The 24,278-nt window shown below is 51.1% G+C and overlaps 1 protein-coding gene across 1 annotated transcript in view; it reads left to right on the forward strand.

The window, feature by feature from the left end:
• The first annotated feature begins 738 nt into the window (after positions 1-738).
• Positions 739-24,278, forward strand: part of EPHB1 (EPH receptor B1) — a 652,092-nt gene continuing 628,552 nt past the window's right edge. The window contains 1 exon segment of the mRNA XM_029062965.2: positions 739-852. Within this exon segment, the coding sequence (XP_028918798.1) occupies positions 795-852 (58 nt within the window). The 5' untranslated portion in view covers positions 739-794.

The following is a 24,278-nucleotide window of genomic DNA, read 5'->3' on the forward strand; positions in this document are numbered from 1 at the left end:
GACGAAGACTGCGGGCCCCACGCGGGACCACCCTGATCCCCGTGGCTACCCCAGCGCTTAGACCAGCGCTCTGCACATAGTAAGCGCTTAACAGATACCGACGTTATTATTATAACGGCTGGCCGGATGAATGAATGGATGGATGGATGGATGGATGAATGAATGAATGCCCTCCGAGGGGCGCGGGAGGCGGGCGCGGTACCGCGTGGCGGCCAGCAGGGCGCGCTGGTCGACTGCCTCGTGGCTTCCCACGGTGGCCTCCTCCCGCTCTCTCCCTCCTCCCCCTAAAAGTTTTCCCAACAATGCGGGAGTAAAGGAGGTGCTTTTTTCCCATTGGCCGGGGCATTTTTGCAGGTTCGATGCCTCGATTGGCCAGGAGCCGCTGGGGGTGGGAAGAGAGTAAGCTGGTGGGGGGCGGGAGGGTGGGGGGGGGGGGGGGGGGGGGGATTCCTCTCCCTCCCCCTCCCTTCAGCCTCAGTGGCTGAGCCGGTCCTTTCTGTACACTTTACTACAGCTCGCAATGTGACACTAAAATACATCCTCCCTCGCACCCCCTCACACACGCGTACACACATGCACACGCACACCCACCCACCCTCACCTCCACGCACACACCCCCGGCCCCCTCGCACCCCCGGGGCCTGCCGTCCGGAGAGGACCGCTAAAGGATACAAAAAACGCAACAAGAAAGAAAATTCACCGGGCCAGAGCGGGAACTGACCATCCCCCCCCCCCCTCCGGCTGCTTTTTTTTTTTTTGGTCTTTTCCCCCCCCCCCGGGGGCGGGGGTCTACCATGGCACCGGATTTCTTAGTGCTTTTCTGCTTGGCCTCCGCAGTGACGGCAATGGAAGGTAAAACGCCCCCACCCTCTCTCCCTTCCAAGAGCAAGTTTGGGGAGCCCGGCGTTTTGAATCGCGTGTGCGCGGTGCGTTCTGTCCTCTGCTTCGAGGAGGGTCGGCGGGGGGGGGACCGGACGACGGCCCGGGAGGGATCGGGGTCGCCCCGGTTGCCCGGGTCCCCCCCGGAGGACGAGGCGGACGGCGGGCGCAGCGCTTGCAACAGTGCTCGGCACCCAGTGAGCGCTTAACACATCCCCTGACGATGCTCTGATTATCCGCGCTGTCGGAGAGGGTCCCTTCCTCCCCCCTCGACCCCCCCACCCCGCCCCGAAAACGGTGGGAGCCGAGCTGCATTGCGGTGTCCGGTGGGCGACCCCCCTCCCCGACTCCCCCCAAAAGAAGAACGCGGGGTTCTGAGTTCGAGGCTTGAGCTTGGGATCGGGACCGGTTCCGAGTTCGAGGCCGCGGCTCGGGATCAGCACCCCAAGTATTCGGTCGTGGGTTCTAATCCCGGCTCTCTCCCCCCCCCCCCGTTTGCCCGCTGTGTGGCCTGGGGCAAGTCGCTTCACTTCTCTGGGCCTCAGGGACCCCATCTGGAAGATGGGGATGGAGACTGTGAGCCCCATGCGGGACGGGGACCGGGTCCTGACCCGATTATCCGGTATCTCCCCCGGCGCTTAGGACGGTGCCTGGCACACGGTGAGCGCTTAACAGATACCGTAAATATGCTTATTATTCGCGGTCCGCTCTGCCCCCTCAGTCGTTCTCTCCCCGCTCAAGCTCCTTTCCCCCTCGGTTCCCTTCTCTCCTCCCGTCCTCATCTGATTCTCTCCATCTCTCCGTCCCTCTCTCCTCCCGTCGCCTCCTCTCTCTTCCCGTCTCGAGCCGGGGAGTGAAAGACTTCGATTTTATTCAATCGTATTCCTTGAGCGCTTCCCCGGTGCGCGGAGCACTGTACTGAGCGCTCGGAGAGGACGATTCGGCAAGAAAGAGAGACGACCCCCACCCCGCATCAGTCTAGAATTTGAACTCGAATCGACTTCCCGGGCGTGGGAAAACGCCATCCCGGTTCTCCTGGAAGGGGGGGATAAGGGGAAAGCAGAGCGCTTTGTGGGGAGCCTCTTCTTCATCCTCCTCGTCCTCCTCCCCCCCCCCCCCCCCCCCCCGGGTGGCAGACCCCCGGGGCTCGGGGGACCGGAGCTGAGCTTCAGGCCAGTCCTCTCCATTCCGGGATCGGCTCAGTCCCAGGGTTTTCCCTCCCCCAGCCCGGGGTCCCTGGATGGATGGGAATGGGGGGGGGGGGGAGTGGGGAAACTGAGGCAGCCGCAATCTGGGGTCCCCCCGGGCCCCCAGCTCCCTTGAAACGGGAGGCTCGGAGCGCGTTTCCCCCGAGACTCGGAACAGGCTGCCGGTCCGAGTTCCTGGCCGCAGTAGCCCCTCGCCCGTCCCGAGTTCGTCCCTCCTCTGCCAGAGGTAGCCCCTTCCTCATCTGTCCGGGGTTGCCCCTCTCCTGTCAGGAGCAGCTTCTCTTTTGTCCAGGTAGTCCCTCTCCCATCCAGCGTAGCCCCTCTCCCGTCCAAGGTAGCCCCTCTCCTGTCCACGGTAGCCCCTCGCTGTCCAGGGTAGCCCCTCTCCCGTCCGGGGTGGCCCTTCACTGTCCGGGGTAGCTCCTCTCCTGTCTGGAATAGCCCCTGTTTTGTCTGGGTAGTCCCTTTCCTGTTTGGGGTAGCCCCTCTCCTGTCAGGGGTAGCCCTTTTGTCAGGGTGGCCCGTCTCCTTTCCGGGGTAGCCCTTCCCCTGTTCAGGTTAGCCCCTCTCCTGTTCGGGGTAGCCCCTCTTTTGTCTGGGTAGCCCCTCTCCTGTCCGGGGTAGCCCCTTTCCTGTCCGGGGTAGACCCTCTCCTATCCGGGATAGCTTTTTTGTCAGGGGGGCGTCCATCTCCTATCCAGGGTAGCCCCTCTTCTGTCCGGGGTAGCCCCTCTCCTGTCCGGGGTGGCCCCTCTTTTGTCTGGGTAGCCCCTCTCCCGTCGGGGGTAGCTCTTCCGTCAGGGTGGCCCATCTCCTGTCCGGAGTAGCCCCTCGCCGTCCGGGGTAGCCCCTCTCCCACCGGGGTAGTCCTCGACCGCTCCCAAACTCCTCGCGGCCCAACTCAGGGCCATCCGTAGTGGCCAGACCTCCCGCCACCCCCATCCCTCTCTTCCTCTGGCCGGTGGGCGAGCAGGGATCCCGGAGCGCTCAACTCCCAGCCGGAGGAAAAAGGGATCGCCTGGGAAGGGGATGGCTCCGGGCCAGCGACAGGGATCCGTCCCGCGGGGGGAACTCTCTGGATGGGGCTGGGAGCGGGGACGGGGGAGATGCTTCGGACCCGGTGGACGGTGGTCCAGCTTTCCCCCGGAGAAAGGCCCGCTGAAGGAGAACCCTTACCTGGACTCGAACTCTGTCTTAGCTCCTTTGCGAGCACTGAGTTCTTAGCCCGTTGTTGGGTAGGGATTGTCTCTCTTCATTGCCGAACCGTACTTTCCAAGCATTTAGTACAGTGCTCTGCACACAGTAAGCGCTCCATAAATGCGATGGAATGAATGAATGAGTGAGTATCAACTTGACACTTATTTGCCCCATCCTCTGCCTATACATCTACACGGTCCTATTCACTCACTTCCCCGATAACCGCTACCGGCAGTGGCTAGGATGCTCTGGGGGTGTGTGTGTGTGTGTGTGTGTGTGTGTGTGTCTGTGTGTGTGTGTGTTGATGTGTGTGGGGGGGAGTGGAAGGGTGGGTGTCAGGGAGGGGGTAGGCCGATCAGCTCAGATTCTTTTTCCTTTAAAATTTGTGCTCTCACTGTCCTCGAGGGAGCAGCTTAGTGGAGCAGAAACCTTTGCTTTATTCCAGAGGTGATTTTGCGGGGGAGTGGGGGACCTGGCAGGGGTCCTTTATTCGCATCTGTTCGACGAGCGGTGGGCATCGCTGTCTGGACGAGGCAGAGGGTGGAGGTGGCCGGAAACTGGGAGATTCTGGGCTGCTGGAAACCGAGGGCTCGGCTTTACCGGGGGTTGGGGGGGGTGGGAGCGCTTGGAATTACAAGGAAACACAAGTGATACCTTGTCTCCTCAGAACGGGGAAAGAAAAACCACCACAGCCCGGGATTTGGCAATTTTGAGATGGCCAGTTTGACTCTCTGTCGCTTGCCAAGTCAAACTGCTTTATTATTCTTAGCGGTCGTTCGTCTTCATTGCCGTTTCTAAATTCTGCAATTGGGTGTGTATGTGTGAGAGAGAGAAAGAGAGAGAGAAGGAGAAAGAGGGAGAGAAAGAGAGAGAGAATGCTGGAGGAGGATCCGTTTTAGGCAGCTGCTTCGTTAACTGGGTTGCAATTTTATTGTCTGGGGATTGGAAATACTGACATTTTAGGGGCTAAATCCAGAGTTTTCTAGATGGTGGAGAAGATGGGTTTTGATCGATAGTCCCAGGTGCTTGTTAGTCAAACGATATTTTCAGGAAGATGTTATTTTGAAAACAAATGTGAGAAAACATCCTGACTTCTTTAAATACCCTCTTGCTCTTGGTACAGATTCACGTTCTCACTCTTCCCTTGCCCCTGGCACGTAATAGATTGCTAAAACACAACTGGGGGGAATTCAGGAACTTAGGTTTTTAAGGCCAGGACATTAGGCTGAAGTTGCTCAGAATTGGCTCCCAGGAACCACCCCTCTCCGCAATCTAACCGCCCTGTTAACTGCCTGCAGTTCCATCGGAGCTCCGTGACTTTTTTTTTTTTTAATGGATTTTCTAAGCGCTTACTATATGCGCTGCGCCGAGCCCTGGGGTAGATCCAAGCTAATCAGTTTGGACACAGTCCATGTTCTTCCAGGGGCTCACCGGTCTTAATCCCCATTTTACAGATGAGGTAACTGAGGCACAGAGAAGTTAAGTGGCCTGTCCAAAGTCACGCAGCAGGCGACTGGCAGAGCTGGGATCAGAACTCAGGTCCGCTGACTCCCAGGCCCGGGCTCCTTTCACTAAGCCACGTTTCTCCTCACTCAGCCTAGCGATCTCACCGCCAAGAGTTAAAAGAAACAACACATTCAGCAGAATATGAAAGCAGTCCCTTTTCCAGCCTGGCAGATACTGGAGTAACACCAGTAGCTTGTTAGCCCTTCAGTGCATCACGATTCTCTGTCCCTCTCAACACATACGCAGCCCCAGAGATCTAACTGGCCCTAGCTCTCCCGCCAGCTTTGTTCGATTTGTGATGAGTCTGGTGTAATTATCCACAAAGGGAATCGATACGAACTGCAAACACCAGCTCCTTCCTAGAACAGGGGTGTATGAGCGGCCGTCGCTGGTCTGCTACTGTGCTCGTGCTCTCTCTCCCGCCCCATCTCTCTCTCGATATCTCTTTCCGTGTCTCTCCTCTCTCTCTGTCCCTCAATCTCTCCCCCCATCTCTCTCAATCTCTGAGTCTCTCTCCTCTCTTTCTCGATCTCTCTCCGTGCCTTCTCTTCTCCTCTCTTCTCTCCTTCCCTTTCCTTCCCTCCTCTTCTCTTTTCTGTCTCCCCTCCTCCTCTCCTCTTCTTTTCTCTCCTTTCCTTCCTCCCTTTCTCTCTCTCTCTCTCTCTCTCTCTCGCTCCCCACCTCTCTCACTCCCCCTCCTTCTCTTCCTTCGGCCAGGCTGAGTGAGTCCGGGGAGTTTTGGAAATGTGGAGCTCTAATCCTTGGGCGAAAGCTCTTGTGACTGTGCTGATTCCTCTGCAGACACAGAGTCATCAAATCCCATACCAGGACCACGACGAAAGATATTTTCTGGCCCTGGGGGTTTTGAATCGGTGAGAAGGCCAAGGGGCCTAGCGTGACCTGCGGTGTGGCCTGGTGGGGTAGGTGGGGTGGAGGGCAGGGCTCATCCCAAAGACCCCAGCCTTCAAGTAAACAGAAAGGGAGCCTGGAAACTCCCTGCTTTTGCATGCAGAGCCAGGGAGACTAAGTTATCAAGGCAGGATCGGGCGATGGGGCTGGAATGCTAATCCTATAGCTCTACGCTTCCCTCGCCTTCCTCCAGCCGTACAACCATGCCGTTTCGGGAAGCGTGGGGCTTCGAAGGGATTTGGATTTTTTTCAGCCTACTGTCAAATTCTTTTGTTGGGAGGAGAGACGGGACCGGGTCGTCGCATCCCCTGCTCTCCCCTCTTATCGTTTTGGCTCGCAGTCATCGCAAAGTCAAGTGTTTTGTTTTCTTTAATTGTTTTTTTTAAAGGGCAGCAGTGCTTTCTCCCCTCTGGGTCAGGCTCATCTCTCATCTCAGATTCATCTCCCCTTCCCACACCGCGCCCCCGATCGGGAAAAGGAGCTGGTGCCACTTTGGAAAAGCGCCGGCTACAGCATTCCCCGAGGCTTGTTCCGGAACCGTGGAATGGCCCTCGGACTAGCTTCGTGGATGAGGAACCTGGTTAGAGGGGTCTTGTTGCTTGACTGCGTGGCCTAATGGATAGAGCACGGATCTGGGAGTCAGGAGGACCTGGGTTCTCATCCTGCCTCCCCCACTTACCTGCTTTGTGACCTGGGCTAGTCGCTTCACTTCTCTGTGCCTCAGTTACCTCTTCTGTAAAATGGGGATTGAGGCTGTGAGCCCTGTGTGGGACAGGGACCGTGTCCGATGCGATTACCGCGTGTCTACCCCAGCGCTTAAAACAGTGCCTGGCACATAGTAAGCTCTTGACAAGCACCTCCTCCTACCCCGTTCCTGCCTGGACACCCGGCTCCAACTCTGCCTTGCCACTGCACAGCTGCACCTGCCATCAAACTCTATTGAACAGCTGTCATGACAGCACCAACAGAACCATTTATCAAGCACCTTCTGGGTTCCCAGCCCTATGTGAGAGGCAAAAACATGACCTCTGCCCTCCAAAGCCACAGACCCTTCTGGATAAAAGGCAGGCTGTGGGGTGGAGAGAGCAGAAAGGAAGGACTGCTTCTTGGTATCTGATTCTGGGCCATCCCACGAGGCAGGGCGGCAGCCCACACCCTCGGTGCTTGCCAGGTGGCTACTAATTTCCTGGAAATCAGGGAGAGCTGGGCTTAGGCAAGCAGCATGGTGCAGTGGATAGAGCAGGGGCCTGGGAGTCAGATGTCCTGGGTCCTAATCCCAGCTCCCCCACTTGTCTGCTGGGTGACCTCGGCCAAGTCACTTCGCCTCTCTGGGCCTCAGTTACCTCTTCGTAAAATGGGGTTTAAAAATGTGAGCCCTGTGTGGGAGAGGGACTGTGTCCAACCTGACTTACTAACTTGTAGCTACCCCAGAACTTAGAACAGTGCTTGGCACATAGTAAGCGCTTAACAAGTACCACGAGCGTGGCTAAGTGGAAAGAGCACGGGTTTTGGAGTCAGAGGTCATGATTCGAATCCCGGCTCTGCCACGTGTCAGCTGTGTGACTGTGGGCAAGTCACTTCACTTCTCTGGGCCTCAGTTCCCTCATCTGTAAAATGGGGATTAAGACCGTGAGCCCCACGTGGGCCGACCTGATTCCCCTGTGTCTACCCCAGCGCTTAGAACAGTGCTCTGCACATAGTAAGCGCTTAACAAATACCAACATTATTATTATTAGGCCTAGGCCTGGGTGAACAGTGTTGGAAGCGGCTATGGGAGAGTCCAGCTGGCAGACATTAGGCAGAGAAAGAAGGTTGTTGCCTGGAGGAGCCTTGAAATTTCCCAGACCACAGGGCCCAAATGGTCACGTCTGAAGCATTTGCTTTCCACGCGGGGTGGTTTAGAAGGGTCACCAATAGTGATCTTCATTTGAACAAATATTAGGCCTGACAACACCCCAAGGACCTAAGTGTGGTCAGGAATGTGGGTCTCGGTTTGCCTCTTCACCATCAGTGATATCTTCTTCGAATACCTTCGAGCGGCCTACAGCCGAGCAACTCCAGGAGCCTAGCAGAGATGGGGATTAATTTCATCTTTCCCAAGGGGGATAGAGGCTACTATATGGATAGGGAAGGACCCAGAAAGCACTGGGACTTTAATAATGATAATGATAATAATGATGGTAATTTTAAAGTGCTTACTATGTGCCAAGCTCTGTTCTAAGCCCTGGGGTAGGTACAAGCTAATCAGGTTGTCCCACATGGGGCTCACACTCTTAATCCCTATTTTACAGATGAGGTAACTGAGGCACAGAAGTTAAGTGACTTGCCCAGAGTTACACAGCTGATAAGTGGCGGTGTCGGCATTAGAACCCATGACCCCTGACTCCCAAGCCCATGCTCTTTCCACTAAACCACGCTGCTTCTCTTTAAGAACAGGGGAGGGCTTCCTGAAAGCACGGTCGATTTCTGGATGAAGCCCGATGATCGCGTTGACTTCATTCTGACGCTCCTCTGTCCTTTCTGGCTTCGAATGTCCCTGCAGTGCCTTCTTTCCCCAGTCAGCAAATGGACCACAGGATTTGTTTTATAAAACTTTGTGCTGCCATCTTCACTTTCAGATGTGGGGACCCTCACATCCCTCTCTCACCCTCCCTGATCTCTTTCAGGACCCAAGGTTTAGGCGGCACCAGAGGCCGAAATCAGGAAAGCTAAGTTACACATAAAAAAACTGTTCTGGGTGGCTCAGTGCGGGGGGATCATCCAGGGTGCAAAAATAATAATAATGATAGAATTTGGTAACTGCTTACTATGTGTCAAGCATGGTTCTAAGTGCTAGGGTTGGTACAAGGTAATCAGGTTGGATGTAGTGTCGGTCCCACATGGGGCTCACGGTCTTAATCCCCGATTTACAGATGAGGGAACTGAGGTCCAGAGCGGTGAAGTGACATGCCCAAGATCAGCCTGCAGACAAATATCAGATCTGGGATTAGAACTCAGATCTTTCTTGCTCCCGTGCCCATGCCCTATCCACTTGGCCATGCTGCCAAGTGACCATGAGGATGAGGACAGGCAGGTCCAAGGATTGAGTGCCGGGGAACACCCAGGAGGAGCTGGAGAAAGGGGTGTTTCAAAGAGCCACTGGAAGGGTGGGGCTGGAGACAGAGCAGGAGGGATCCGGGGATGATGGTGAAGCTCATCTATTCATCAGACCCATAAGAGATTTGGACATCAGAATGGGATGAAGGTGGAGATGGTACCTAAAACCCAGAGTTCAAATGAAGCATCATGGCCTAGCGGATAGAACGTGAGCCCGGGAGCCAGAAGATGATGGGTTCTAACCCTGGCTCTGCCCCTTGTCGGCTGTGTGACTTTGGGTAAATCGCTTCACTTGTCTGTGCCTCGGTCACCTCATCTGTGAAATGGGGATTGAGACCGTGAGCCCCACGTGGGACGGGGACTGCGTCCAACCCGACCTGTTTGTATCTATCCCAACGCTTAGTACGGTGCCTGGCACAGAGTAAGTGCTTAACAAATACCATAATTATAATAATTATCATTATTGTTATCCTCTGGGGTTCTCTGGGTGAACTCTGGGAGAATGGGACCGTTTTTTTAAACCAAACAGGAGAGTTCTTTTTAAAACGGAAAAGAGAGAAGCATCCCTCTTTCTCTCCAAGGGAAGAGCCCTGCTTTCTCAAATGAATCCAGGCCAGGGCTCAAAGTAAGGCCTCTTGGTTCCCCTGGCTCCGGGCCAACCTTTATGGAGTTCAGCCAACCCTTGAAGGTCTCTGGTAATGGATGGGTAGGACTAGCAAGGGTAACAAAAATCCACAGACCATAGTCACAAACATCACTTTAGTGAATAATTTCAATCTCTTCCACACTGAAACAGACGCTCACTGGGAATAAATCAGACTGCTCTGTGCTTCTACTGCTCTCAGAGTAGGGGGTGGTAATGCCAAGCCAGTACGAGGGAAATGTGGGAACTAAGAAACAACCCCCTATCCCCACAGACATCATCTACCTCACTGTCCTTCATAGACAAAGACGAGGCTACCGTCGCTAATAATGATGATAATAATAATTATGGTATTTGCTAAGCACTCACTGTGTGCCAGACCCTGAACCAAGCACTGGGGTAGATACAAGGTAATTGGGTCGGACACAGTCCTTGTCCCATATAGGGCTCCCAGCCTTAAGATGAGGTAACTGAGGCCCAGAAAAGTGAAGGGACTTGCCCAAGGTCACACAGAAGACAAGTGGCAGATCCTATTTACACTTGCGAGCGTAGCTGAAAAGATGGTTATGAGACTGACGCTCCTTCATACATTATTTATAAGAAGGGAGAGATCCTTGTCGAACTATTGAGTTTCTGCCTGGCAGGGCCTAGCTCTGTTGTTGAGTTTGCCCCTTGGTATTCTGAACTTCAACTTTGCCCACTGGGCTGTAAGCTACACGAGACCAGAGCTCATTGAGAAGCAGCGTGGCTCAGTGGAAAGAGCCCGGGCTTGGGAGTCAGAGGCCACGGGTTCGAATCCCGGCTCTGCCACCTGTCGGCTGTGTGACTGTGGGCAAGTCACTTCACTTCTCTGGGCCTCAGTTACCTCATCTGTACAATGGGGATCAACTGTGAGCCTCTCGTGGGACAACCTGATGACCCTGTATCTACCCCAGCGCTTCGAACAGTGCTCTGCGCATAGTAAGCGCTTAACAGATACCAACATTATTCTTCCAAGTCCTCTATACTGTACTCTTCCAATCGCTCAGTACTTAGTCCGAGTTAATTGTTTAGAAAAGCAGCATGGCCTAGTGGAAAGAGCAAGGCCTGGGAGTCAGAGGACCTGGGTTCTAATCCTACGTCTGCCACTTGTCTGCTGTTTGACCTTGGACAAGTCACTTAATTTCTCTGTGCCTCAGTTTCCTCATCTTAAAATGGGGATCAAAACCTACTGACTCCTCCTTGGACTGTGAGCTCCATGTGGATGGGTGTGACCGACCTCGTGGTCTTGTATTTACCCTTACCATTGGAATTGTCCTCAACTCATCTCTCTCATTCATCCCACATATTCAATCTGTCCCCAAATCCTTTTGGATCTATTTGCACACCATTGCTAAAATCTGCCCTTTCTTCTCCAACCAAACTGCTATGACACCGATCCAGGCATTTATCCTAACTCGCCTTGACTACTGCATCTGCCTCCTCATTGACCTCCCTGCCTCCTGTCTCCCTCACTCCGGTCCACACTTCATTCTGGGGCATGGATCATTTTTCCAAAATGTTCACTCTACGTTTCCCCACCCCGCAAGAACCTCCAATGGCTGCCCATCCACCTATGCATCAAAAAGAAAGTACTCAATCAGCTCTCTCTCTTCTACTTCACGTCACTGATCTCCTACTACAACCCAGCCCAACTTACTCACCGTGCCCTGATCTCCTCTTTCTCACCTCCGAGCTCTTTCCCACATCTTTCCCCTATCCTGGAACTCTCTCCCCCTCGATATGTGCCGGTCCACCTCTTCCCATCTTCAAGGTCACATCTCCTCCAAGAGGCCTTCCCTGGTTAAGCCCTCCAGGCTCCCTCTCCCTTCTGTCATCTATGATAATAATAATAGTCATTGTATTTGTTAATGGCTTACTATGTTCCAGGCACTGTACTAAGCGCTGGGGTGGAAACAAGTAAATCGGGTTGGATGCGTTCCCTGTTCTATGTAGGGCTCACTGTCTTTATCCCCATTTTACAGATGAGGTGACAGGCACAGAGAAATAAAGTGACTGGCCCAAGGCCACAAAGCAGACAAGTGGTGGAGGCGGGATTAGAACCCATGACCTTCTGACTCCCAGGCCCATTCCCTAGCCACTACGCCATGCTGCACTTGGATCTGTGACCTTTGGGCATTTGACATTCGCACCACCCTCAACCCCACAGTCCTTATATACATATCTTTAAACCCTATATTGCATACTATTTCTAGTAATGTCTCCTACCCTTTTCGACCGTCTGCTCGTTGTGGTCACGGAAATTCTCTAACAACTCTATTGTTTTGTGGTCTTCCAAGCAATTCTCTGCACACAGTAAGCTCTCAGTAAAATACTACTGATAATGGTCTTCCCCACTGTTTGATACGCAGTATCAATATTAATATTAATAAATGCCATTGATGATGATCTTCCTTAGTGCTTAATATTGTGCTTGAACATAATAAGCACTTAAACAATACCATTATTATTGTCATTTTTAACATTTAAATCGATTAATCTGTTCAAGGAGAATAAGCCCTCTCATACATGGCCGTCGGCACGGCTGTTTAATTCACTGCGGTGGTTACCCCACAGTCCGCTGCTATTTTGCATTGTTTGAAAGTTTGCTCCTCTGTGGCTTTAAATTGTTCATTCTACCCACCGGGCCCGGGGGTGACTTCCTTCGGTTCTGCGTCCGGCCGGCAGCTGCTCGGGTATCCTGCTGTTGTCCATTCTCCTCACATGACCCACACAGAGGAGCCACGTCGCTGTGAGCTCAATCCACTTAAAGGATAATCGACTCCCCACAGGGGAAGCTCGGGCCCCCGTGCTTCTACCTGGTGTTTTTGCAAGACCAACTGATGCCACCACGTGATTTATAAATTCAATGGCCTTCGCTTAAGGATGTTGTGTGGCAATCCTCTATCTGGCCTCACCTGCTGTATCCCTGTGTCTGAGGCAGGTTCTTCAAAAGAGCTCCTCTGGGGCCTCCCCTGTCCTGGGCCACCTCCTTCAGTATCCTGAATATTACAGTCAGCCTCCTCTTAACCCAAACCGGGCCTGAAATAGCAGTATTCATATCTCTGCCCTTGGAGGAAATTACTACAATAAAGTAACGTCCTGGGAGAGATTTCATATTTAAAAGAAAAATTGGGCCTGAAAAATTCCTGGGCTGTACTAGATCAGTTGATTCAGCCTGATTTGAAGATGAAAAGAGAGGTCCCCAGTAAGCTCTTTATGAAGGCTATTGAAAGCGTCAAGGTTTGCCAGAACTCCTGTGCCGTTTCCTCCATCATCCATTCATTCGGTGATATTTGCTCATTCAATAGTATTTATTGAGCGCTTGCTATGTGCAGAGCACTGTACTAAGCACGTGGAATGTACAGATCGGTAACAGATAGAGACAGTCCCTGCCCTTTGACGGGCTTACGGTCTAATCGGGGGAGACAGACGAAAACAGTAGCAATAAATAGAATCAAGGGGAGGAACATCTCATTAAAACAATAGCAAATAAATAGAATAAAATTTGTTGAGTTCTTACTGTGTGCAGAACACTAAGAGCTTGGAAGCTACAGAGAACAATAGACAGACATAGTTCCCTGCCCAAAATGTGTTTACGGTCTAACATTAGCTCTCCGTATTCACTTGGAGGAGGAAGTCCTACCAACACTTTTGCCTTCTCGATCCACTCAGAGAATGATAATAAGGATAATGATGGTATCTGTCAAGCGCTTACCGTGTACCAAGCACTGTTCTGAGTGCTGGGGTAGGTGCAAACGAATCAGGTTGGACGTGGTCTCCGTCCCATATGGGGCTTATAGTCTTAATCCCCATTTTACAGATGAGGGAACTGAGGTACAGGGAAGTTAAGTGACTTGTCCAGGGTCACACAGACAAGTGGCAGAACCGGCATTAAAAAGGAGGCCTCAAAGTGTTGAGCTACTGGGTGGCAGTGCCAGAGGAGGCTGATCAGGTGGTTTAAGTCGACCCGAGGCTGGGTTTTCTTGCCGACTGACCCCTCCACTGGGCTTGTGAGAGTGAGCAGGACGTGTGCCTCCGAGCATCTGCTTCCGCCTCTACTGGGGAGTCCCTTGGGGAGGCGGCTACGTGGACTCTCCGAGCAACAGTAATGGCAGGGAGAGGCAGAGCTGTCCCTGGCAGTATTTATTTCTGTTAATGTCCGTCTCCCCATCTAGGCTGAAAGCTCGTGGGCAGGGAATGTGTCTGGTATATTGTTATGTTATACTCTCCCAAGTGCTTAGCACAGTGTTCCCCACACAGTAAGTGCTCAGTAAATACAGTGGACTGACTGGCTGCGGAAGGAATGCAAGAAACTGAACGTCCAGAGGCTGGTTGGTCAGTTAGGGTGACTTCCCTATGGCGTGAGGAGAGGGAGTAACAGCGGCCTCACAGCGTGGCTCTGTGGAAAGAGCCCGGGCTTGGGAGTCAGAGGTCGTGGGTTCGACTCCCGGCTCCGCCGCTTGTCAGCTGTGTGGCCGTGGGCAAGTCGCTTCATCTCTCGCTGCCTCGGTGACCGCATCTGTAAAATGGGGATTAACTGTGAGCCTCACGTGGGACGACCTGATTACCCTGTATCTCCCGCGGCGCTTAGAACGGTGCTCTGCACGTAGTAAGCGCTTAACAAATACCAACATTATTATTCACCACCTACCCCTTTCCCACATCCTCACTCTGGCCTGGAACTTCTTCCCCCTCCACATAATAATAATAATTATGGTATTGGTTAAGCATCTACTATGTGCCAAGCGCTGTTTTAAGGGCTGAGTGGCTCAGTGGAAAGATCCTGGGCTTGGGAGCCAGGGGACGTGGGTTTTAATCCCACCTCCCCCACTTGTCTGCTGTGTGACATGGGCAAGCCACTTCACTTCTCTGGGCCTCAGTTTCCTCATCTCTAAAATGGGGATGAAGACTGGGAGCCCCAAGCGGGCAAACCTGCTTACCTTGTATCTACCCCAAAGTTTAGAACGGTGCTTGGTACGTAGTAAGCACTTAACAAATACCATTATTTGTGATTACTATTGAAAGGTAATCGGGTAGTCTCACTTGGGGCTCACAGTCCTAATCCCCATTTTACAGACGAAGGAACTGAGGCACAGAGAAGCCGATGATAATAATAACGTTGGTATTTGTTAAGCGCTTACTATGTGCAGAGCACTGTTCTAAGCGCTGGGGTAGATACAGGCTAATCAGGTTGTCCCACGTGAGGCTCACAGTCTTAATCCGCATTTTCCAGATGAGGTAACTGAGGCATCAAGAAGTGAAGTGACTTGCCCACAGTCACACAGCTCACAAGTGGCAGAGCTGGGATTCGAACCCATGACCTCTGACTCCCCAGCCCGGGCTCTTTCCATTGAGCCACGCTGCTTCTCTAATAATGTTGGTATCTGTTAAACGCTTGCTGTGTGCTGAGCACTGTTCTAAGCGCTGGGGGAGATACAGGGTAATCAGGTTGCCCCACGTGGGGCTCACAGTCTTCATCTCCATTTTCCAGATGAGGGAACTGAGGCCCAGAGAAGTGAAGCGACTTGCCCCAGGTCACACAGCTGGCAAGCGGCGGAGCTGGAATTCGAACCCAGGACCTCTGACTCCCAAGCCCGTGCTCTTTCGACTAAGCCATGCTCTTTCTCTCCCCCCCTTCAAGGACTTAATGAGGTCACATCCCCTCCCCAATTAAACCCTCTGTTCCCCGGCCCCCCTCTACCTTCCGCTCCGTCTGTGCACTTGGATCTGTGACCTTAGCGCTTTGGGGATTCGCCCCATCCTCAGTCCCACACCACTTATGTACATAGTTATGAATTATATATTAAACATGACTTATTTATAGTAATGTTTGTCTCCCCCTCTAGATTGCAAGGTCCTTGTGGGACACTGTGCTTGGGACGTATACTCTCGCACGCACTTGGCTCAGTGGAAAGAGCATGGGCTTTGGAGTCATAGGTCAAGGGTTCAAATCCCCGCTCGGCCACTTGTCAGCCGTGTGACTCTGGGCAAGTCACTTCACTTCTCGGTGCCTCAGTTGCCTCATCCGTAAAATGGGATTAAGACGGTGAGCCCCACGCGGGACGACCTGATTCCCCTGTGTGCACCCCAGCGCTTAGAACAGTGCTCGGCGCATAGTAGGCGCTTAACAAATACCAACATTATTATCATCACTTAATACAGTGTTCAGCACCCAGTAAGCACTCAATAAATACCACTGATTGATACCTGTTTCACGGAAGGAGAAGGGATTCTCGGACCCTTTGCCTTGAGGGAGGAAGGGAACTTTCCTTTGCGTCATAATAGTATATCTAGGTATACATTTTATGAAACACACACACACACGCACACACACTGTAGACTATTTGTTTCCTTCACGGTCATATGCAGAACTGCTCTTGATCTCTCATCTCTAGGGATACTTAATAAGCATAAGAAGCTGGGCTGAGATTTATGGACTGTAGGCCAAAGTTATGATTCTCAGGGCCACCAAATAGTCCCTCCCTGCTCGTCTGCAGAGTGGCCTAGTGGCTAGAACCCGGGCCCGGGAGTCAGAAGGACCCGGGTTCCAATCCCGACTCTGCCACGTGTCTGCTGCGTGACCTCGGGCGAGTCACTTAGTAACCAGTGTGGCTCAGTGGAAAGAGCACGGGCTTGAGAGTCAGAGGTCAGGGGTTTGAATGGTGGCTCTGCCGCTTAGTTGTGTGACTGTGGGCGAGTCACTTAACTTCTCTGGGCCTCAGTTCCCTCATCTGTAAAATGGGGATCAAGACCGTGAGCCTCACGAGGGACGGTCGGATTACCCTGTATCAGCGCTTAGAACAGTGCTCTGCACGTAGTAAGTGCTTAACAAATACCAACATTATTGGGAAGCGGCGTGGCTTAGTGGAAAGAGCACGGGCTTGGGAGTCAGAGGTCATGGGATCGAATCCCGGCTCTGCCACTTGTCAGCAGTGTGACTGTGGGCAAGTCACTTAACGTCTGTGCCTCAGTTCCCTCATCTGTAAAATGGGGATTAAGATTGTGAGCCTCATTTGGGACAACCTGATGACCCTGTATCTTCCCCAGCGCTTAGAACAGTGCTCGGCACCTAGGAAGCGCTTAACAAATACCAACATCATTATTATTCTCTGTACCTCAGGTTCCTCATCTGTCGAGTGGGAATTAATACTGTGAGCCCCATGTGGGACCTGGACTGTGTCCTACCTGATTTCCTTGTATCTACCCCAGTGGTTAGTACAGTGGTTGGCACGTAGTAAGCACTTAACAAATACCACAATTATTATTATTAAATGGTACTCTCCTGAGTGCTTAGTGTAGTGCTCTGCGCAGAGTGAGCGCTCAGTTAATAAGATTGCTCGATTGTCTGACCATCAGTCCGTTTCTTTAAAAGCAAGAATACTGATGTTTCAATTGCCTTAAATTATTATTTGGGTGTGGAATGTTTGCAGGTGTAGGCTAGTATTCCCGTTAAACCTTTGTAATTACGAAGGTCTTATTACGCGCTAAACTCTGGGGTAATCGGACGGTCAGATTGGACCCCAAATATTGTGTGCACGGGGCTTCCAGTCTAAGAGAAGCAGCGTGGCCTAGTGGGAAGACCCTGGGATGACTGGGAGTCGGAGGACCTGAGTTCTAATCCCAGCCCCGCCATTCATCTGCTGTGTGACCTTGTGCAAATCACTTCACTTTTCTGCCTCCTTTCCCTCATGGCTCGGTGGAAGGAGCCCAGGCTTGGGAGTCAGAGGTCATGGGTTCGAATCCCGGCTCTGTCACTTGTCAGCCGTGTGACTGTGGGAGAGTCACTTAACTTCTCTGGGCCTCAGTTACCTCATCTGTAAAATGGGGATTAAGACCGTGAGCCTCACGAGGGACGACCTGATCACCCTGTATCTACCCCACCGCTTAGAACAGTGCTCTGCACATAGTAAGCGCTTAACAAATACCAACATTATTGTGATCCGTTCTCCTTCCTTTTTAGATGTGGAGCCCCATTTGGGACCTGATTATTTTGTATCTATCCTATGATATAGTACAGTGCGTGGCATATAATAACTGCTCAACAAATACCACAGTTACTGTTGTGATGATTAAGGGGGAGGGAGAAGGGGTATTTTATCCCCAGTTTTCAGTTGAGGAAACTGAGATCGGACAGAGAACAGGCAGGTAATTCCCATTCTGCAGATGGGAAAACTGAGGAACCGAGAAGTTTTGACTTATCCAAGGTCACACGGAAGGCCGTCATCGGTTCGATTTCCGGCTCCGCCACTTGGCAGCTGTGTGACCTCGGGCAAGTCACTTCACTTCCTCTGTGCCTCAGTTCCCTAGTCTGTAAAATGGGGATTAAGACTGTGAGCCTCACGTGGGACAACCTGATGACCCTGTATCTACCCCAGTGCATAGTAAGCGCTTAACAAATACCAACATTATTATTATTATTATTAGGGGCCAGGTACTCTGTCTCCTAGACCTGCGCTCTTAATGCTAGACCACACTGCTTCATCACTCTAGACTGTAAGCTCACTGTGGGCAGGGAATTCATTCAATTGTATTTATTGAGCGCTTACTGTGTGCACAGAACTGTACTAAGCGCTTGGAAAGTCCAATTCAGCAACAAATAGAGACATTCCCTGCCCCCAAAGGGCTAGCAGTCTAGAAGTGGGTTTGTTATACTGTAGTCCCCCAAGCACTTGGTACAGTGCTCTGCACACAGTATGTGCCCAATAAATACGATTGATTCTCTGATAGTCTAGGGAGAGAACTACATCTGGGCAAGGTCTTGGGTGGAATTGGAAGTCGTAAGAGACCGGGGAGGTTCAAGAGACGTGGCAGAACAGCCTTTGTGTGGTGTGTGTGTGAGTTTATGTTGTGTGTGTGGTGGGTATATAGGAGGAGAAAGTACTATTTAAGTGATTACTATTTTGCGGTGTGTTACTATTCTTGCCTATGATAGTGTGAGCGATAGACGGTTGATTCTAAGCAGCCAAACTCCACAGATTCCCAAAGCAGTCATCGGACTAACCTAAGCAGGAACGCACACAGTGAAGGGAACACTTGGGCTGAGATTTATGTAGGCAAAGGCTATGATTCTCCGGGCCACAAAATGGTGCCTCCCTGTTCACCTGCAGAGGGGCCTAGTGGATAGAGGACGGGCCCGGGAGTCAGAAGGACCTGGCTTCCAGTCCTGGCTCTGTCACATCTCTGCTGTGTGATCTAGGGCAAGTCACTTAGCTTCTCGGTACCTCGGCTGCCTCATCTGTAAAATGGGCTACCTCCATCCTCTCTTGAAGCAAATCCGAAATGTGACTTCACATTACCAGCTCGTCCCTATTCATCCGAAGTCTAAGGAGACGTCCCATTTCAACTAACTAGGCCCGCTGAACGGTTTCCCATATAAAACTACCTACTGTCACTGTTGTTTCTCGAATCTTGGCTATTTTTATTATCCCTCTAGACCGTAAACTCGAGGTGGGCAGGGCACGTGTCTACGCGCTCTGCTGTATTGTTATATCGTCCTCTCCCAAATGCTTAGTCCAGTGCCCCGCGGCGCAGTAAGTGCTCAGTAGGTGTGATTGATTGCCCGATTTCTATTTCCGCTCTCCTATTCTTGCTTCCGCTTGTGGCGTCGGAGAAAAAACACACATCGAGTTGGTGTCTGACAACCGTAGAGTACTCTATTCTCCCAAGCGCTTGATACAGTGCTCTGCACACAGTAAGTGCTCAACACATTCCATCGACTGATAGCTACAGATGTGCATTCCATTCTTGAGATTAGTAAATTGTCTCGTCTTTTGGAATTACCCCACTTGGATACAATACTTTGTTGATGAGGCTCTGTGTGGGAACTTGTATAACAAAAGATTCTGGGAGCTAAGCTCTTCCTACTCTTCCCCTGCTCTGGGTGACTCACACTTTTCACACTGCAGTTTAATATCCTTCTAAACCCTAAATTCACTGTGGGCAGGGAACCGTGTTTACCACCTCTGTTATATTGTATCGTACTCTCCCTAGTGCTTAGTTCGGGGCTCTGCACACAGTAAGCGCTCAGTAAGTACCACTGATTGACCAATTGATTGAAACGATGAGAGGACAGTGGGTGTGGGTATTTTCTTCTGGAAACTTGCTTGTGCCTGCTGTGGAAGTGGTTCGGGCGCGGCTGCATGACACAAAGTGGAGAAAAGGAGATTTCTAATCATAAATAATATTATAGTAATAATGATGATGGTATTTGTGAAGCGCTCACTATGTGCCAAGCTCTTTTCTAACTGTTGGGAGGGATACAAGGTAATCAGGTTGTCCCACATGGGGCTCACAGTCTCAATCCCCATTTTCCAGATGAGGTAATTGAGGCACAGAGAAGTTAAGTGACTTGCCCAAAGTCACACAGCTGACAAGTGGTGGAGCTGGGATTAGAACCCACGACCCCTGACGCCCAAGCTCTTTCCACTGAGCCATGCTGCTTAATTATAATAATAATTGTGATATTTGTTAAGTGCTTACCGTGTCAGTCACCGTACTAAGCACTGAGAGCGTGGTGGGGAATAAAGCAAATCGGGTTGGACACAGTCCCTGCCCGGCATGAGGCTCACAGTCTGAATCCCCATTTTATAGATGAGGTAACTGAGGCCCAGAGAAGTGAAGTGACTTGCCCAAGGTCACACAGCAAAGTGGCGGAACTGGGATTAGAACCCGTGACCTTCTGAGTCCCAGGCCCGTGCTCTGTCCACTAGGCCGTGCTTTTACTTCGGAAAGCGTCACGTCTGTTTAACAGTGGTGGGACATATAGCCTTTGATGTTCCGACTCTGAATAGACAGACAAGATGTACGCGAGGGAGGACTAGAAACCCGGCTGGGGGAATAGGTGATGACAGCAGCCGATACCAGTCAGTGGCTACCTGTCTTTATCTTGAAGGTCAAGGCTGGTAAAACCCTCCAGACTTCAACTAGTGGAACCTCCTGCTTCCAGGCAGGACTCTTCTTAGCCATCTCCAGAGGTGAAAAGTTTATTGGGTTTTGAACATTCCTCTGAGAAGGCTACTGCACACCCTTCTGCAATGGCAAATGTGAATAATCACGTTGGTATATGTTAAGCGCTTACTATGTGCCCAGCACTGTCCTAAGCGCTGGGGGAGATACAGGGTCATCAGGTTGTCCCCCGTGAGGCTCACAGTTAATCCCCATTTTCCAGACGAGGGAACTGAGGCACAGAGAAGTGAAGTGACTCGCCCACAGTCACACAGCTGACGAGTGGCGGAGCCGGGAGTCGAACCCATGACCCCTGACTCCTAAGCCCAGGCTCTTTCCACTGAGCCACGCTGAATACTGCCCTCCAAGTATGGCAATAAGGGTCTGGGCTACCCTTTGACACCCCACCCCCCCAAAAACGTCAGTCTCCCCTCTCTGCATTTCACAACTTCTCTGTGCCGTAGTTCCCTCAACTGTGAAATGGAGACAATTGCCTGCTCTCTCTCCTAGTTAGAGCATGAGTCCCATGCAGCACAGGAACTATATCTGACCTAGAGAAGCAGCGTGGCTCAGTGGAAAGAGCCCAGGTTTTGGAGTCAGGGGTCATGAGTTCGAATCCCGGCTCCGCCACGCGTCAACTGTGTGACTGTGGGCAAGTCACTTAACTTCTCGGTGCCTCAGTTCCCTCATCTGTAAAATGGGGATTAACTGTGAGCCCCACGTGGGGCAACCCGATTACCCTGTATCTCCCCCAGCGCTTTGAACAGTGCTCTGCATATAGTAAGCGCTTAACAAATACCAACAGTGTTATTATTATGAATTAACTTGTACCTACCCCAGTGTTTAGAATGGTGCTTGACACATAGTAAGTGCTTAAGAAATAGCACAAAGAAAAGTCCCAGGGTCTAATTATATGCTCTGCTCAGCACCCCTCAGGATGGTGATTCTCCATGCATGTTTATTATCATTTGCATAACCACTATCAAGAGAAGTAGCTTGATCTAGTGGATAGAACCCAGGCCTGGGAATCAGAAGGACCTGGGTTCTGATCCCGCTCTGCCAGTTGTTTGCTGGGATTGTGTCCAACCTGATGAGCTTGTACCTACCCTAGGGCTCAGCACAGTGCTCGACACATAGTAAGCACCTAACAAATACCATAATAATCATCATTATTATTACAAATAATGACAGTAATCTTGGGAAGGATGGCAATGGTGATGATAGTAATAATAATAATAATAATGGTATTTGTTAAGCCCTTACTATGTGCCGGGCACCGTACCAGGCTCTAGGATGGATACAAGCAAATAAGGCGGACATGGGGCTCACAGTCTCAATCTCCATTTTACAGAGCAGGTAACTGAGGCACAGAGGAAGGGAAATGGCTTGCCCAAGGTCATACAGACAAGCGACAGAGCTGGGATTAGAACTCATGACCTTCAGACTCCCAGGCCCGTGCTCTATCCACGAAAGAGTACCTGATAACCTGTCGTGCAGGAGACCTTTCAATTTTAGGATTTGCAGCATTCCCTTTTGAATGTCGACTGACCCCCTCAATCAATCAATCGATGTTATTTATTGAGTGCTTACTGTGTACAGAGCACTGTACTAACAACTTGGGAGAGTACAGTAAAACAGAGTTGGTAGACATGCTCCAAGCACTAACTGGGAGATAAATAACGACAAAACTATGGGTGCTTGGTATCTCACCGTTTATATTGTCTTGTTAAAAGTGTTTGAAGGTTAGTTATATGGAAAAGAATACCAATGATACTACTGAGTGCTTCCAATGTGCAGAGCACCGTACTAAGCGCTTGGAAGAGTACAATATAACGGAATTGATAGACACATTTTCTGCCCACGAGAATCGTACAGTGTAAGTGCTGTGGGGCTGTGATAGTGGTGAATAAAAGGTGCAAATCCAAGTGCGAGGGAGAGCTTGCACTTCTTCAAACTTCTTGAAGTCAAGAACCACGTCTTAGATGCCCCCGAGATCCCGGTCTGCATCTCTCTGGGCACTGAATGCTCAGTCAGTGTTGCGGGTGGTGAGGAAGATCACCTGCAGTCCCAAATCCTGAGAGTCAGGCTGAGAATAAACACCTGGAGCGGGGCCTAGTGAAAAGACTAAGGGCCTGGCAGTCAGGAGACCTGGGCTTTAATCCCAACTCTACCGCTTTCCTTTTGTGTGACTTTGGGCAGGTCACTTCTCTGAGCCTCAATTTCCTCACCTGAAAATGGGGATTCAATACCTGTTCTCCCCCTCCTTAGACTGGGAGTCCCAAGTGGGTTGGGGTTCTGTGACTAATCGATCATACTGTATCTTCCCCAGGGCTTAGCGAAGTGCTCGGCACTAGCTCCTTGCGGGTAGGGATCTCATCCGTCAACTCTACTATATTATTCTTTCTCAAGTGCTTGGCACCACGCTCTGCCCACACTAAATGCTCAATAGATACCGTTGATTGATAGTGCTTAACAAAGACCACGATGATGAGAATTACTACGAAGTTTACATCATCTGTAAAATGGGGATTCAGATCGCGAGCCCCATGTGGGACATGGACTGTGTCCAACCGATTAGCTTGTGTCTACCCCAGTACTTAGTACAGTGCCTGGCACCTAGCTTGCTCTTAACAAATGCCAATAAAAAAGAAGTCTGCTTCCCAAGTCTTCCTAAACTAATGAGCACCTATCCGGTGGGTTCTTCAGCTTTTCAGGGAAGAAGTTTCCAACTTCTCCTGCTTATCCCCTTTCCCTAAACTTCACAGGCTTAACCAGCAGGTACGTCAAACTCGGTCATAAGATAGTCTCCCCACTAAAAATGCAGATTCCACACCCTAAATTAACCAAGTGTCCAGTCTCATGTGTGAACACAGCCTCTCTGCCTCTAGAGATCAATGGCCCAGCCTGAGAATTACCCATTATCTTATGTGGGAATGAACCATTAAATGGACTGTAATTCACTGAACCGGATTTTCGTACCTATCTTTCTCTGCTGTTCATAACCGGGAACAATAATACCTGCAATATTGAAGTCACAATCTGCTCAGCTCTTCACCGGAGAAATAGATGAAGTTCAGTCTTTACTGCTTCGTTTAAGACGAACTGCCTGTGGTCTGAAAATTTAGTTCCTCTCCATCCCCTTGCCTTTCCCCCTTCCTTCCTCTTCCCCTTTCCACTCTCTTCTTCCCCTTTTCTCTTCCCCTCTCCTTTATCTCCTTTCCCTCCCCCCCTTTCCCACTTCTTTATCCTCCTCCTCCTCCTTTCCCCGCTTCGGTCCTCTTCATTCCTTTCCCTCTCGCTTCCCCCTTCCTCCCTGGACAAGGGGGCAAAGTCATGCCTTTTGGCACAGATCCGTGTCCCCATTTTGAAGATTTTTACATTCCAAGGGGCTAAATGGCTGAATGGACTTCTTAAAGTAAATCCATTCTAAACCAAGTAACTTCTGGGCCTCCAGTGTTCCCCTATGATTCTGCTAACTTTGCAACCAAAGGGATGGGAAAAGTGTCCTATCAATCCCAGTAGTTTGGGGTTGTCTGATGGGTCTCCTGGGCCTTGTAAACTTCACCAAAGTCAAGACTAAGGGTGTTAATCCAGCCTAATCGTCTGCCTCCTTTCCAAGATACTTGGGTGATATTTCCCGAGCATCTGCCTGCAGGCCAGTAGCCGACACACCTGCAGTGCTCTTTGGATCATCATTTAACTTGGGTGAATACTAAGTGGCTGCTTCAGCTTTGGAGAATTGTTTGAGATACAAAACACGGAACAATAAACCAGCAACCCCTGATGTTTCTGAGTGCTCAGTCAGACAGGGGCACTATGCAAACAGAGAGGAGAGCTCAGAGGAGGAAACAGGCCCTTACTTGAAGTGAGAATAA

The sequence above is a fragment of the Ornithorhynchus anatinus genome, chromosome 1 (assembly GCF_004115215.2).
Source record: "Ornithorhynchus anatinus isolate Pmale09 chromosome 1, mOrnAna1.pri.v4, whole genome shotgun sequence".
NCBI classification, from domain to species: domain Eukaryota; kingdom Metazoa; phylum Chordata; class Mammalia; order Monotremata; family Ornithorhynchidae; genus Ornithorhynchus; species Ornithorhynchus anatinus.